Source organism: Miscanthus floridulus, chromosome 8 (assembly GCF_019320115.1).
Source record: "Miscanthus floridulus cultivar M001 chromosome 8, ASM1932011v1, whole genome shotgun sequence".
Classification (NCBI taxonomy): Eukaryota; Viridiplantae; Streptophyta; class Magnoliopsida; order Poales; family Poaceae; genus Miscanthus; species Miscanthus floridulus.
The window spans coordinates 84656791-84674231 of NC_089587.1; the positions used below are offsets into that span (position 1 = coordinate 84656791).

The window sequence follows — 17441 nt, forward strand, 5'->3', positions numbered from 1 at the left end:
CGGCTCCGGCTCCTTTGACTCCTCCCCTGTTCATCTCTGGAGCCGTTTTTCTCTCTCCTCCTTTCCTCTCTCACTGACAGCGCCGGAACTAGAGAAGTTTTTTTTTCTCCTCCGACTCTAGCTCCTGCGCGCTACAGTGTGGAAGCCAGAGCCGGAGGGAACCCGGCCAAACGCCCCCTATAACAACTTGTTAGATGAAGAACGAGACAATTTTAAAAGCAGAAGGGTGCTGTCAGTGTTTCCCTGGCCGCGCCTCCTATATCTTCCCTGCAAACCCTCCTCGCCTCTCCATTAGTTAGCTATAGTGCCTCCGTTGCACGGTTGCTCCTGCTCGCTATTCTTAGCCCAGAGAGCGCGCCACCACAACACGTCCCGGCCGCGCGCGGCGTGCAGACACACGGCTGCCCCGGCCCGCGCACCCGTACGTGCCGTGCCGGCAAGCAGCCATGGACATCGACCTCGACCGGGCGCGCGCGCTTCGCGTCCTCGGCCGCGGCGCCATGGGCACCGTGTTCCTCGTCACGGAGGCGGGCCCCTCGGCCTTGCGCCCCAGCCGGTACGCCCTCAAGGTCTTCGACAAGCGCTCCGGCAGCAGCAAGCCCGACGCCGACCGCCGCGCGCGGTGGGAGATCAACGTGCTGTCCCGCCTCGCGCACCCGCACCTCCCTTCCCTCCTCGGCTTCACCGAGACGGACGACCTCCTCGCGTGGGCCGTCCCGTACTGCTCCGGCGGCGACCTCAACGAGCTCCGCTACTCGCTCCCCGACCGCGTCTTCTCCCCCGCGGCCATCCGCTTCTATATTGCCGAGATCATCTCCGCGGTCGCCGAGCTCCACGCCGCGGGCGTCGTGTACCGCGACCTCAAGCCCGAGAACGTGCTCCTCCGCGCCGACGGCCACGTCACGCTCACCGACTTCGACCTGTCCCGCCTCCTCAATCCCAGGTCTGCGGACTCGCCGCCGCCTCCGCCGCCGGCGTCATCCCGCGGCCACAACAACCGCCGGTCGCGCGTCCCCGTGCGGAGCGACTCGGTTCTCGGCCAGGCCAAGTCGTACTCCAACTCCAACTCCAACTCCAAGCCCCCTCATCAGCCGTGGTCCGCGGCGGCGTCGCCGCGGCAGCAGCTCCAGAGCCTGGTCCGGTACATCATGGGCAGCGGCGGCGACGGAGCCGGGGTGGGCAGCAGGAAGAGCAAGTCGGCGCGGGTGTCGCCCGTGAGCCGGAAGCCCGCGAGCTTCGGCGGCTGCGGCTCGGGCGCGTCGGCCGCCGCCGCCGCGTGGGGCAAGTCCTACTCCTTCGTGGGCACGGAGGAGTACGTGGCGCCGGAGATGGTGCGCGGCGAGGGCCACGGCTTCGCCGTCGACTGGTGGGCCGTCGGCGTGCTGGTCTACGAGATGGCGTTCGGGCGGACGCCGTTCAAGGGGCAGAACCGCAAGGAGACGTTCCGGAACGTGCTGCAGAAGGAGCTCGAGTTCCCGGGCGACAGCCTGCGACGGTCACCGGAGCTCGCAGACCTCATCTCGGGCCTGCTGGAGCGGGACCCGAGGAGGAGGCTCGGTTACGCCGGCGGCGCCGACGAGATCCGCGCCCACCCGTTCTTCGCCGGCGTGGCGTGGGACATGCTCATGGAGGTGTCCCGGCCGCCCTACATCCCGCCGCCGACCGACGAGGACCTCGCGGACGGCGCCGAGGGGTTCGACGTGAGGGGCCACTTCAAGGACCTTCACCAGCCACCGCCGACGAAGTCTGCGTCGGAGTCGTCCTCGTCGGACTTCTCGACGGAGTTCTGAGCTCTGACGGACTAGCTCCTTTTGCGCTTTGGTGCTCAGTAGATTACTGTATTGTAACCAAAGGATCGAGGGTGGATACATGGAGGCGGGGATGGTGCTGTAAATTCGAGGTAGAGTCGGTGGGGTTGTGCAAACATTTTAGGAAGGGCTGGCTGGCGCACGTGTGGGCTCGCGCGCTGCGCTCGAGTCATTTTTCTTCGTGTGATTTTTTCGCTTGGCTTGCAAGCGATGATGACATGATTACCGAAGAAAAAGAAGGATAACGTGACTTAGGCAATTTTACTGCTTGTTTACTCCTACAGCGTACACGCAATGATGAATTCTGATGCGAATTAAAGTAGTGTAGTTCTTTTGTTTCATAGACCGGGCAATGTGCAGTGCTCTGATCATCATAATACACAATCTTTAGTTGAGCCACCGCTACAGAAATTTTAATCGAGGCGGGCATTTTTGCTTAACCGAGGCGAGCAAGCTAACCGTCTTGGCGTAAAGGTCACGATTAATTGTGGCCTCAACCGAGGCGGTTGGAGTTAATAGATTAGCCGTGGCGGGCATCATAAGCTAACCGTCTCGGTTAATACATATTAACCGAGGTGGTTGTCGTAACGCGCCTGCCTCGCTTAAGATTTTAACCGAGACAGTTGAATAAAGACGCCCGCCTCGGTTAAGATTTTAACCAAGACGGTTTTTATTACTTGGCCGCCTCGGTTAATGATTTTCAGATTTAAAAAAAAGCTTTTTTAAATTTGAATTTAAAATTTCGCTAATGAAAACATAGATAAAGCAGAAAATAAATGACAAACATATATTACATTCATTCTCGTTCGATGAACCGACATTAAGTTATTACATTAGTGATGTCTTCATCATTGTTTCACAAACACAAATCATTCATATATCAGCAACTAAGGTCATTCATACATATCATTTTTTACCAGAAAAGATGTTCGGCAGAATGTAATCCGAGATTCGTAACTTGGTGCTCCAATTTCTGATCCTCTCGAACTTTGGATCCCGCGCTAACTCGCTTTTCTGGTTAAAGAACGTATTCCCTTCATGCGCGCTCTCTGTGACAAACTTACATATGTCTGCTACTGTTTGTCTGAAGTCTTGGTCGACCTTTTCCCTTCGCCACCATCCTTGTGCTTTCTTGTGTTGCTGCCAGCTGCTGCTGAATCTGCTGCATGTCCTTAGGTACTCACAAACATAGAATCCACATAGAACTGAGCCATAGGGTTGTTTAGCTATTGCATTATGTATAATACACAATCATTAGAGCATATATAATAAACAATCAGTAGTAGTAGTAGAACTAGTAGTAGTGAGTAGAGTAGAGTCGTAGTAGTAGGAGTACTAGAGTAGAGTAGAGTAGAGTAGTAGGTGTAGTATTAGGAGAAGAGCAGTAGTAGTAGTAGAGTAGTAATAATATTGTTACTTACTGGGAACTCACGTCAGAGTTTCAGTTTCGTGTCATTCTTGATCTTCCTTTTCTCAGATCTCCAATTATAGCAGTCGGGATCTTTCACGTACTTCTTATAAGCCTTGTACGAAAAATCACTAGTGTCAACGACATTTTCAACAAGTATGTTAACTGTAAATGAATAAGTTCCGTCACTATCTCAAACAGCTTTCAAATTGCTTATACCCTACTTTGTTTGTATCCTGCAAAGAGTCAAATATATAGGCCCTTCTGTCCTGAGGATAGATTATAAATGCAATCCAATGGCCCATGATGCCCTGGCTGCACTATTCACACAATACATATTAGAAATGTTTAAATATGAGAAGTCATGATCCCAGTACATATATATATGTTCCAAGTATCTTTTGGACTTACCCGAACTGGTGGGCGGCCATGACGCACCCATTTCCCCGGACCTTTTTCATGGCCTCATAAATGTACATTCTCGCCCGATACTTATATTCGATTACTAGATCTTCCCTGTATTTCTTTCTTTCCTTTGGGTTCAAGTTCACTAGCTTTTCATGAGTGTCTGGTATATCGTAACCCATGATGGTTCTCTCTGTAATAAGCATCGGAGAGAGATAGATAATATCTTTGCCCAATTCCTTGCTTACATACGCCTGCATCCTGTAAGGAAAAGTCATCATGACATTATTAGTTTGTTCCTAAAGTACCTACATCGATGCAGTAGTGTCAAAGTCATAAGTAACTTACAGGGCAAATAAGGTGACTTGGGCGACGTTAAGGTCTTTTCACCGTAGTAGTTTATGCATGTCATGGAAATCTACGATGACTTCACCATCCATGGGCGTGTGGAAGTACTCCACCGGAATGTTGATGACAAAGTTTTCTTGGCCCACTTTCGCTGCTTCCATGTATCATAGACGGAAACCTCGTTCCATGCATCAAGGAGGTCGCCTAAGGTCAACATAAACTTCCCATGCATGTAGTTTTTGGGGCAATCATTCGACCGGGGCCAAAATGATGGTGGTGTTTTTGGCCTGCAACACCGGGGCTTAAGACGTTAGGGAGTGGAAGCAACAGATAGCATCTCAAAATGAATTATAGATTGACTATGCTTGCTAGTAGCATACCTTTCAAATGTAGTTGAGTATGGGTGCTCGTCGGCTATTTGATAGGCCACCCAACTCGACTTGGTGTGGTTCAGGGGTATGGCCTCCTCTTCATCTACAGGCTTCCTTAGTGGGGGGGCATTGGTTTGAGCACTGCTTCGAACCACTTGTAGGTGGTGGTGTCACATCGCCTGATGCTACCCCTGTGCTTCCTTATGAATTGTTGTTGCCAGGAGGCGGACTACCTAGAGGACTGCTGCCTGGGCCACTAGCATTGTCGTTATCATCACCGCCATCATCGTCATCACCTAGGTCACTCGAGGGAGACGACGCTGTGTGTGAGGGCTGTGACGCTGGCATCGGCATGTCCAAGATAATGTCGCTCTTGTTCCATAGCATGCGCATGCCAATAGTAGCACCGATGAACCTGTACCCCTCTTCAGTGGGAATGTTGATTTCATCCTTGTCAAAATCTTTGTTGGTCCTCGTCACATTGACCCAGGCATAGTTGGGCGGGATTGGCTTAACATCGTACATGGCACCGCTTTCAGGTGGTAGTGCCACTCCCATGGCCACATCCTTCTTCCGTACGCCCTACCGAAGGGCACTTGGAGCGTGCAACTTGTTGGTTCAATGATGTTGTCGACCGGATACCTGGGGAGTTGTCTGGTCCACGGCACCATCTGCCCTTGTACGGTGGCTTGACCCTGTGGTAGCAGCATGCTAGCATGGCAAAACATCTATGTCCTTAGCTCCACCATCTTAGGGTCAGTGCTCGTGAAAGCATCTTATATCTTCCCCATGATTATGTCCTTGACTGCCTCATCACGACCTTTCTGGAGGATCCCTTCCTTATACCTTTGCCTCATGTGGTAAGAGTTGGCGTTGGATTGCTAGGCCTCCACATCCTTCTAGCTCTGCCTCGAGGAAACCCCATGGATGTGGCCACGGTGCTCGGGGTTTCCCAGCGCCTCGGTTAGTACGTCCCTCTCTCGGCAAGATTCAAAGGATCCACTCTTCTTGGCCATAGAGACCTCCAAGATCCTCTTCACCACCTCCTCGACCTTTGGCTCATTGTACTTGGTCCTGCCCTCCTTTAGCTTTTTTTGGCTTGCAGGCATAGAGGTAGTTACATGACCTCTCATTGATGCCCTATAATGGATTCGGCTGCCCGGCCTTAGTGGCCTCCCTTTCTTATTGCCACCACTTCTCCGTCTTTACGGCGTACCCTGTCATGCCTAGGTGGTGGTGGAGCTCGTTCCTCTTTGTGAGTTCAGAGAACTTCTCGCCTTGGCCTTTGCTTCTTCAGTCGATTGTTTCACGATGAACTCTTCCTAGATGTCATGCATGATGAAGTTGTAGTCTTTGAATGGTGTCGTCACTTTCTGCATGTACTCCCTATTGAGTATGGACCTAAAGTTGCGAAGCGCTTTGCCTGCAACAAACAGCACATGCCCCATGCACTTGTCTTCATCATAGCCCTCCACTAGATACGTGAATCGCCTCTTCTCCTCTCCCCACACATTTCCCTTGATGTCCTTTGGGACTTTCCTCCAATCATCATATGTTATAGGCACCTTCTCCCTGATTATACAGGAACACTAGTTGTCGAAGGTGCCGATGATGATAGTTGGCTCCAAGGCTCTCCTTTCGTCCCTATCTTGTGTATCGCACGCACTTTCTTCTTGCTAATCTGATGCCTCCCGTGTTGGCCCCTCTTCAAGTCTAACTTCTTCTTGCTACCCATCGTTGTGGTTGAAGAAGTGCCCAAGGAGGGATCGGGTGCTTCCTCCTCCTCCCCTTCTTTACCATCGGGGTACTCCAAATGAAGAGGCACCATCGGTATTTGTCGAGGACAAGAACTCGCATTAGTTATATACTTGTGTGAGGCCCGCGAACATTGTGTCAATTAACGTTTGGTAGAACCACCCAAAATAGCATGCTACCAGAGGTGCTCGTCTTCCACCAGACACTAAGCACACCAAAAGGTAGCTACATTAGATGGTTTCGTCGAGCACACCCTAAGGGAGAACTCGAACAAATCCATGTTTTCCCTCCAGGATCCAATAATAAGAACAAGTTTACATTACTTAGTCTATTTCATACAACAAAAGTTCTTAGAAATATATTATTATAATACCAAGTTCAGAGTGCAGAATTTAAACAGTGGAATTAAAATAAACATTTAATGGTGAGATACGAGGATCTATCTATGTCCACAAGAAGAATCTTCCACACAACAGTCATTCTTCAAGCTACACCTATAACAGGGGTAACAAACCCTGAGTACACAATGTACTCGCAAGACTTACTCAACTAGTGGGAATAATTTCCTGACTCCAAAGGATATGATAAGCTTTATAGTTTGTTGGGTTTTCTTTTTGCAAAAAGCCTTACTAGTTGTGCAACCTTATGTATGTTTCTTATTAGCAGTCATGATTAGTTCATTATCTAACTATTCTATGTAAGCACATGTTCTACTTTCAAGTAAGAGTTGAGCAATTAGATCCAATTCACCATCATTCATCTTCTAGTTCTTACTATGGTGCTAGATCATAGACAAGTTGTACCGTATTACATGACGATTCGTAAATAAATGTAGCCTAGCTGGGTACCCCAAAACACACGTCCCGCTTGTACCCTAGGTACAAGCAGGACCAACCCACTACTCTCCTATCAAGGGGTCTAGGCCCTCATCGAAACTTAGACTCCAAGCCCCCACTCCTGAGTCTTGAACTTAGTGTGGTGCTTAGACCTCCACCATCCCTGCCACCAATCAGTCGGTCAAAAAGAGCCAAAACCCACAATAAGAGAGCAACGAGCCTTCCCTGCTCCCATAAACAAGTATGTGTTCAGGATAAGAAGTCTATGACCTGACTAGAATCCAATGCAACGACCAGTCCTTAACCGACACAGACAGGGAAAACAGTGTAACCAAGCTATGCCCCATTGGTCATGGGACACAACCTCTTACACCCACTAATACCTATACCATATCCCTGCCCGGTCTCCATTTCTTTTCACCATTTTATCGTGAGAGTGATAATAATAATCACCTATTATGAGTAACAGCAGGTTACTCACGCTACTAGAAAACATAAGCATAACAGCTACTTGACCTAAGCTAGTAGGACTCATAGGTAGGTATATCTATGCATGTAGTTTCCACAATAAACATGTAATGTAAATGCACATCACATATATATATATATTCATTGATTATTCAAAATAAGGGTTATGCACCAGGGCTTGCCTTAGGTAGGCGCAGTGTCAGCTCAGTCAATTAGTGGTGGCTCTCGGACCTCCTCCTGCATGAGAATCTCCTCCTCATACTCCTCGATCACCTTCTTGAACTCATGATCTCCGATGGTCACGATCTCCGTCAATTCGTTCTCTACATATATGTGATGATGATGCAACACGTTAATATTAAGGCAACAACAATTCTTAAAATAAGAATACATCTACTAAGCCACTAAGCTAGCTCTAATGGTTAAGATACTAACTACTTATCATTTCCACCAAGAACAGGTATGGATTCATCTAACGAATATTAACTTAGCAACTAAAATGTAATCATACTCTTATTAGCGATTTAACTTATATTACAACAAGGAGCACCTAACTATGCTAGTAATTAGCCTAGTCTAAGGCTACAAAAATTATAGGGAGAACATAATAATACCATGAAGCTACTGTAAAATTTTCAAAGCAAAACCTATCACCAATTTACCACAAAAATTCCTATAATAATTAACTTAATAATATTGAGCACTCTCAAATGATTTAATAGATCCTTGTATCAACAAGTATATATATATGAACTAAATACACTAATAGATAGAGCACAATTTTAGAAACTTAACAAAATTGGTTTTACAATTTTTAGATACCTACATGATTTTATATTAATTACCAAAGTTTAGCTCAAAAATACAAATGAAAAGCTATTTCTATTCTCCACGAAAAAGCTAAACTGATTTTGGCCCAACGCGGCCCACATGCACGTAGCGCGCGTGAGCTCATGGTGGCCCATGGTGTGGCCCATGCGGCACCGGTCCACGCACGCGAGGCGGCCCACGACGAGGATGCCTGCGCACGCTGGCACATTTATGAAAACGCCCCTAGACTATGAGCAAAACAACCCACAATCTACGTTACTATTTCTATAGTCAGCGACTTTGCAATGAAACCCTTAGATCTTCTCCTCTTTACAATGACAAGGCCGTCTACCATCCCCGCGCGCGTTGACACGGCAAGCGATGGCACTGGTGCTCACACTGGCCATACTAGACCCACGCAGACCTATCTACGAGACCGAGGCTCACCTAGGGATCGACGCAAGATGATGGGTGGTGGTTGCAAGAGTCGGGACACCATAGAAGGACCTCTCCATGAAAGCGAGCAAACTACGGCAATGGCAATGGCGTTCAGGTGAGCCACAGCAACAACAAGGCTATAGGGGTAATGGGTGAGCAACGACAACTCAACAGTGACCCTACCGAGAAGCTAGCTCGACCAAAGACGACCCAAGCGAGGCTTGCCATGTGCGTGCGGCAAGGTGAACGGCAGACCACAAAGGCATGGCCACATCAGTGGTGAGGAGGTGGCACTAGAGCTATGACTAGCATGCGCACGATGAAGAGGGAGCCAAGGCGAGCGAGTGGTGTAGAGGAATTGGTGTGGGGCGAAGTGGTGGAGACTGGCCACAACACGGGCGATGATGGGCCTTAATGGCATGATGGCAGCAAAGCTCCAAAATTGGAGCTCGGTGTGACATGAGTCAAGGCAGGGTGGGGTCTGCTAGAGAGGAGACGTGAGGGTAGAGATGCGAGCATGAGAAATTAATGAGAGGTGCTCGCTCTCTGGCTTACCGTGACACGACCCAACGATGGTGGAAAACAGAGGGAGAGAGATACGGGGCATGACAGTGGGTTTGGCTTGTCCATGCCTTGGCAAGACATGGCTGACTAGACTTAAGGCGGTGTCTGCGTACCTGCTACACAATAATGTGGCCAAACCATTAAGGCAAGATGACGGCGCGGGGTAGCCCATGTGCGAACTAGGACAAGGCAAGCGACAGCAACACAACGTCGTAGTGGCATCGGTAGTGGCAACATCATGACGCGAGGCAGGTCGACAGTGAGGACGTGATTGTGAGTTGATGGCGCTGACATCGGCTCCGTCGCGGTGTGTGCGGGGCAGTCGGCAGTAGCAGTGATAGCTCCGCACAGCGGGGCTAGCAATAGCCGAGACCTGGCTAGGCCAGAGGCGGCCGTGGCCTGCCACATGCGGCAGCACATGCACGCACATGTGCGACCAACACAGTGATGCCAAGCACCCGAGCGTGGTGATCGCGGCCACATGGCCAACCAGCCAAAACCGTGACACGCACGAATTTTAAAGTGCTCAACATGACCAAACGGTTGCTCCTAAACCTAAACCGTCTTCACCATGCTCAAGATGGCATATGAGACTACCAAATTGAGCTATAACACTACACCACTCCTTAATCCAATCTCTCACAATAAATTGCTAAACATAGCAGTGTCAACTGTTGGTAGACTTGAAAATTTCTAAGTTTTTGAGCTGAATTTGATTTCAAGTTCAATTTCTAGACTATTAGAAATACTAGCTAGTAACATTATTTTTCGACCGCAAGTATTTCACTATCATCTACAAAGTTTATACTTCAAACTTTATTAAGGTGACCCATATATGTTCTATAACAATTTTACCTAATAAAAATTAGTTTTCAACCTTAAGTGATATAACATGACTCCTTGATCACCTCCTCGAACTCCTTGATCACCTCATAGACAAGGATCTCCTCCTCATACTCCTTTATCACCTCTTCGAACTCGTGATCTCTGATGGTCATGATCTTCGCCAACTCGTTCTCTACATGCATGCGATGATGATGCAACACTTTAATATTAAGGCAACAACAATTTTTAAATAAGAATACATCTACTCAGCCACTAAGGTAGCTCTAATGGTTAAGATACTAACTACCTATCATTTCCATAGAAACAAGTATGGATTCATCTAACAGGTATTAACCTAGCAACTAAAATGTAATCATACTCTTATTAGCGATTTAACTTATATTACAACAAGGAGCACCTAACTACCCTAGTACTTGGCCTATTCTAAGGCTAAAAAAATTACAGCAAGCACATAATAATACCATGATGCTGCTATAAAATTTTTAGGGCTAAAGCTACCACCAATCTACCACAAAAATTCCTACAATATTTAACCTAATAATATTAAGCACTCTCAAATAATTTCATAGCTCCTGGTATCAACATGTATATATATGAACTAAATATGCTAACAGATAGAGCACAATTTTAGGAACTTAACAAAATTTGTTTCATAATTTTTGGACATCTACATGATTTTATATGATTTACCAAAGTTCAACTCAAAAATACAAATGAAAAGCTATTTCTATTTTCCCCAAAAAAGAAAAACTCATTTCGGCCCAACACGGCCCACGCGAGGCGCGGCCCACGCGTGGAGGCGGCCTGCGGTGGGGAGCCCGCGTGTGCGCTGGCACTCTTGCAAAAATGCCCTCGTGTTATCAGACAATAGCACGAACACTATACGTACTATTTCTATAGACAACGACTTTGTAACTAAGCCCTCATATCTTATCACCTTCGCACCGGAGAGGTCCTCGGGACGCCACGCACTCGCCGGCATGGTGGGCGGTGGCACTAGGCGGTACGCCAGCCACCTGAGACCCTTGTAGACCTAGCTAGGGGACCGATGCTCACCTATGGGCTGACACGCGATGATGGGCGGTGGTTGCACGAACAGGGTAAAGTAGAGCGGGCTCTCCCCGGCGGCAACAACCTATAATGGTGGCAACCATGCTCCGATGAGCCATAACGCTAATAGGATGGTAGAGATAGGGGATAAGCACTAGGGGCACACCACAAACCCGACCGAAGTGGTGGTTCGGCTGGCAACTACCTGAGTAGGGCTGGCCACATGCACGCGACGAGCAGGAGATGCGCCATAGCAGACACGACTACGTTAGTGGCAATGGGGAGGAGGTAGCGCTCCCACTGGCATGTGGATGGTGGAGAGGGAGCCAAGGCGAGCAAGTGGTGCAGAGGAATTTGCATGGGGTGAAGTGGTGGAGGCTGGACACGACGCGAGCGGTGATGGTTCATAATGGAACGGTGGCGACAAAGCTCCAAAAATTGGAGCTCAGCCTGGCCGTAATCAAGGCGAGGTGAGGTATGGTTGGAGAGGGGATGTGAAGGCAATGATGCAAGCATAAGCAATTGATGAGAGGTGCCCACTCTCTGGCTCACCGTGATGCTACACAACGATGGCGGGAAACAGAGAGAAAAGAGAGAAAAGAGAGAGATGACGTGGCAGGTGGGCTCAGCTCGTCCACGCCTTAGTAGGACAGGAGTGGCGGGATTAGGAGACCCACGTGCTGGCGCTACAGACAATGTGTGTGCATGTCTAACCAGCATGGCCCATGCGTCATAGTGTCATAAATGACATGGCGACAGTGGCATTGCCACGTGTGCGCAACATTAAAGCAGGCCAATGATGTAGCTCAATGTAGCGGTTACATCGTATAGGCATGGATGCGATGACTGCGGCAGCGTCATGATGCGAGGAGTGTCGGTAGTGTAGACACGATGACAGCGCAGCACGGCCGCAGTGGCACCCAAGACGGTAGCGTGAGGTAGAGCAGTAGGGCACGAGGCCAGCGGCTCACTACGGCTGGCCTCGGCCAAGCCCAAGTGACCTGACCTATCGAGCGCGATGGCATGGGTGATCATGCGGGATGCGACCGTGTGCGTGGTGTGGGGAGGCTGCATGGTGACCGCGCACCCAATGCTAACCAACCCAAGACAGGCACTGCTTCGTCTACGTACCTCGAGCCTTGGGCTTGGGTATCATCTTCTAGAGGCTATCATGGCTCTGTGCGAGCACCTCATGCCTCACCCTTTGGATCAAAGTCTGGATCATCTTCATCCTCACCACAAGGTCTCTTCACCAGCCTCGATGTTACTTCCTTGCTCTCATACGAGGTGCTCCCATCTGATGATGGGCCTTCATCATTGCTCGCATCAGGAGTAGCCTCGCGCCAATTTTCAAGAGCCTCCTTGGTCGACATTGATAGCTATGACAAAGAGAGAGTTATAGGAACATTTCATAATTATATAAACACAATGATATATTCATCTTAGAACATATATAAAGGAATCATTAATTATATATATTCATTTGAAAATAAGATTACATCCTTTTTTCATATACATTGGGTGTAGGGATTCAAAAAGTGAAGAAAAGTATAAAATTGTACAAGAAAAGTACAAAATTATACAAGAAAAGTACAAAATTTAAGAATTTGGAGAAAAGTCATGTACATAGTTGGCTCAGATTCGCCCATTGTCATCACATCGCTTCTAAACTGGTTGCTTGTATACAAACCATCCTAGTTTAGGAGCTTAGTACCAGTAGGGGGCATTTGATCATCATAGCTGCTGCCTCAGCATAAAAGGGTTCACATCATTGCAAATGCCACTGCCTCTGCATATTTTTCAAAGTTTAAACAGTTCATCATTGCATATGCCACAGAGAAGCTCAAATTCAAATTGACCCCAAAGGCACTACTACACAAATTCTTTTACACAGCGTTTCACAAGTGGGCTCTGAGGCGGTTGGTCTGGTTGCCTGCCTCGGTTATTCGAGGTAGGGCTGCTCAAATCATCCTCGAAGGAGCAACCGGATATGGACAAGTAGAGAGTAGTAGAGGATAGTAGTAAGAGTAGTAGGAGTACAGAGTAGAGAGGATAGTAGTAAGAGTAGTAGGAGTAGAGAGTAGAGGATAGTAGTTAAGAGTATTTGAGTAGAGTACAGAGTAGTAGTAGGACAATAGTATAGAAGTAGTAGGGTAGTAAGAGTAGAGGAGTAGAGTAGTATAGTAGTAGAAGTAGTAGGAGTAGCAATAGTAGAGTAGAGGAGTAGACTAGTAGAGTAGTAGTAGTAGTAGTAGTAGAGTAAGTGTAGTAGTAGTACAGTAGGAAATAGTAGTTAGGACCAACGAGTAGTTAGGACCAGCAACAATGTTGCAGTACTAGGACCAGCAAGTAGTAGAAGTGTAGCAATAGGAGTATAGGAGCATAGAGTAGTATAGAGCAGTTGTAGGAGTAGTAGTAGTAGTATATAGGAGGAGGAGGAGTATATAGGAGGTATATAGGCAGCAGTAGTTAGGGAGTAGTAGTAGTATAGAGTAGTACAGAGTAGTAGAGCAGTAGTAAAAATAGGAGCAGCAGCCAACACACTAGTAGAGTAGTAAGAGTAGTAGAGTTGTAGTAAGTAGTATGTAGTAGTTGTAGTAATTAGTATAGGGTATTAGTAGTTGTTGTAGGAGTATAGAGGAGTAGTAGTAGTTGTGGGAGTAGTAGTAGTTGTAGGAGTAGAGGACAACCAAATTCAGTGAGGGAATCACAACCAGAGGAGGGTGACAAAATTTGGGGAGGGCATCAGTGAGGGCATCACAACCAGATAATAAGCCAACAGTAAGCAACAAAAATAGGTAGCATGTGCTCAATTCAAAATAAACCAGCCAAGTAAACATGTGCTCAATTCAAGAATAGGCAGCATGTGCTCAATTCAAAATAGGCATGTGCGTGCTCAGATAATAAGCCAACAGTAAGCATCATAGGTAGCATAATTTTGCATCACAGGCAGAGGCAGAGAGGGAGAGAGCAAGCACAGCAAGCACTAGCCTTGCCCTATGCTAACTCCTTCGGTCGTTTCAAATCGACCCCAAAGGGCTACCCGAAGCATAGAAGAGTAGCCAGAAAATAGTAGTAGTAGATAGAGTAGTAAGTAGTAAGTAGCAGGAGTATAGGAGTAGTAACTAGTAGGAGTAGAGGACCACCAACAGTAGTATATAGGAGGAGGAGGAGGAGTAGTAGTAGATGAGTAGTAGTTGTATATAGTTGTAGGAGTAGATGAGTAGTATACACCAGTAGCAGTAGTATATAGTTGTAGGAGTAGATGAGTAGTAGTATGTACCAGTAGTAGTATATAGTTGTAGGAGTAGATGAGTAGTAGTAGTATATACCAGTAGCAGTAGTATATAGTTGTAGGAGTAGCAGAGAGCAGCAACCAACACCAGCAGTATACAAGAGCAGTAGCCAGCAGACATAGAAGAGAGAATTAAATAGACAAGTAGCATATATTTTGTCAAATTCATCTCAAATTTATCCCAATTTACCTCAAATTCAGCACAAATTTATCCTAATTCATCTCAGATTGACCCCAATTTAGTCAAATTCACCTCAAATTCAACTAAAAGTGGACATCTCTCAATAAATCATTCAGACAACGACAAGTGCTCAGTTGAATATGAAATTGGCATCATAGGCAGTGGCACTACCATAGTTAAAAAATTTGCATTATAGGCAATAGTTCATCAAATTAGCATCATAGGTAGTGGTAAATGCTCAATTAACTAATACATTAGGCATCATAGGTAGTAGCATTTGCATTGTGACAAAAAATGCATCACGGGCAGCATTTAATCAAAACTGGCAAATTGAAACAAAAAAACACATCACAGGCATCACAGATCATAGGCACAGGGACAAGAACATCACAACCAGTGTACTAGGGAAGATGGAGCTGGGGAATATGGAGTCAGGGGAGAAGTTGGGGAAGACGGAGCCGACGGAGATTCTCGGTGCGGAGGAGGGAGCACACGTCGGCAGTGGACAGCGGCGGTGCTAGGGTTCGGTGAGAAGATGGGTCCAGGGAAGATGACATGGTGGCATGGTGCAGATCTCCATGGTGTGGGGGATGATGATGTGGGGCATAGGATGGATCTCCTCAATGTGGGAGCGTACAGTGCGGGAACCCATGCTAGTGGCTGGTCGGAGATGAGGACGGCACGGTGGAGCTACGGTTTGGTGAAGACGGGTCCACAGAAGATGACGCGGTGGCCTCAGGGTGGATCTCCTTGGCGCTGGGGATGATGAAGTGGGGCACGGGGCAAATCTCCTCGGTGCTGCGGTCGGCCAGAGATGAGACGACACGATAGAGCTAGGGTTTGTGGCACCCCGATGGATGGCGTGGTGGAGCTCTCAGGGCTAGGGCTGTGGTAGTGCTCTGGGCTCTTGATGGCAGGGGCGGGTGCCTAAGCATGCAAGGTCCGGGTAGGGGTGGAGGAGCTTAGCGATGGTGATGGTGGCAAAAAAATTAGGTAGCCCTTCGGGGTCAAATTGAAACGACCGAAGGACTTAGAAAAAATTGGGGGGGAAGGAGGGGTATATATAGGCCATGATTTACCAAGGTGGGCGGCTTAGGGTGCCCACCACGGTTAATATTAACCAAGGTGGGCGACTTAGGGTGCCCGCCTCGGTTAAGATTTTGCATTTTTTATATTTGATGAAATTCGTTAGTTATTTTGGTTTTACAACATTTTAAAATTGATATTTAATTTGTAATGTTTTTTAAAATTCATAGGAGTAATAGAGTTGTAGGAGTACTAGGAGGAGTTGTAGTAGTGTTGTAGGTGTAGTAGTATAGTAGTAGGAGTAGTAGTAGTAGTAGTGTTGTAGGAGTACTAGGAGTAGTAGTAGTAGTGTTGTAGGAGTAGTAGTATAGGAGTACTAGGAGGGGGAGTAGTAGTGTTGTAGGAGTAGTAGTAGAATTGTAGGAGTAGTAGTAGAGTAGGACTTGTTAATGAAATACTCGTTTCATTCCTTTCAACAAATATCAAATTATTTTTAAAAATCAAACACTTAACACGTACAGATTACGATCTCCCACAGTCATATATATATATATATATATATGATTCCATTACAATAATAATCAGTTACATAAAAGTTCTTGTTAATCAATAAGTGACTACAATATTACATATTTGTGTGGCACACATATCATTTTGCTGTAAGTGTTCCCACGACGGTCTTCTTCTCACTATCGGGGTGGAACCAGGGCATCATCTTGGTATTGTTTACACATGTTGACGTAGGTCTCGACCAACTTGATCTTCTATGGATGATCGGTAAAGAGTGAGAGCTCAACGTAGTATTTGTATTCTTCGGGGCTCTGGACTCCATCAACTCCTACAATCCTCTGCCTTTCGAACATAACTACGTGTTTTTTGCTCTCTTTGGGCATCGGCCAGTAGGCTACTTGCATGCAGCGACTTGCTAGTACCCACTGATCATCTTTGTAGCTAACACTTTGGAGCTCCATGGTGGTTAGCCCAAAGTCGTCCATGACAACCCCCTTTGGTTTGACCCACTGGCACCAGAAGACAACTAATTATAGGTTATCGTAGTAGTCAAGATCCCATATCTCTTCAATCTGCCCAAAGTATGTCTTGGTCTACCCCGCTGACTCATTGATGCCCTCATATCGAACATTACTGTTCTGTGCCTCGCTCTTCTTATCCTTCTCCTTTATGTGGAACCTATATCCATTGATGTCATACCCTTGCCATGTGGAGATTTGGGTGGATGGGCCGGATGCAAGCCTCGCTTCATCGGACTCTCCACGGGGTATGTCCTATAGCTCTTTGATCCATGTTGTGAAACTAATCTTGTGCTATTTCTGGACCCATGCCTCCATGCGCTATCCATCTTGAGCGGTGTGGATCTCCTCCAAGTGCTTGTCAACATATGGTTCCATAACCACTAGCTGATTGAAGACGCTGTGATGAACTTCTTGCACCATTTCGTACTATACATCGGTACATACTTTCCTCTTTGTGCAACCCATTCCTAAGGTTTTGCCTTCGTGCTGAGGGACAGGCAGGCAAATCGCCCTTCCATTCCTGATGTACCTAGTGCAGCAGTTAACAGCCTTCTCGGTTGTGTATGCCTTGATCATAGAGCCCTCCGAGTAGGCACAATTAAGGACATATCTATTGAGGGTCGACATGAACCGCTCGTATGTCCACATCTGGTGTAGGTACATGGGGCCCAATTCCTGTATCTGATCAACCATGTGCATCATTAGGTGTGGCATAATATCAAAGAAAGATGGCAGGAAGCACATCTCGAGTTGGCAAAGGGTCTTCGTGATGAACTGCTTTAGGCCTGGTAGCTCAGCTTC

General features: G+C 47.3%; 1 protein-coding gene across 1 annotated transcript; it reads left to right on the plus strand.

Annotated features, from left to right (window-relative positions):
• Positions 1–279: 279 nt before the first annotated feature.
• LOC136472815 (serine/threonine-protein kinase UCN-like) lies at positions 280–2115 on the plus strand. The gene has a single exon (XM_066470520.1). The coding sequence runs from the start codon at positions 447–449 to the stop codon at positions 1788–1790; it is 1344 nt and encodes a 447-aa protein (XP_066326617.1). The 5' UTR covers positions 280–446; the 3' UTR covers positions 1791–2115.
• The last annotated feature ends 15326 nt before the right edge of the window (positions 2116–17441 follow it).

Coding starts and splice junctions, on each gene's coding strand:
- LOC136472815 (XM_066470520.1), top strand. CDS start 447: ATGGACATCGACCTCGACCGGGCGCGCGCGCTTCGCGTCCTCGGCCGC.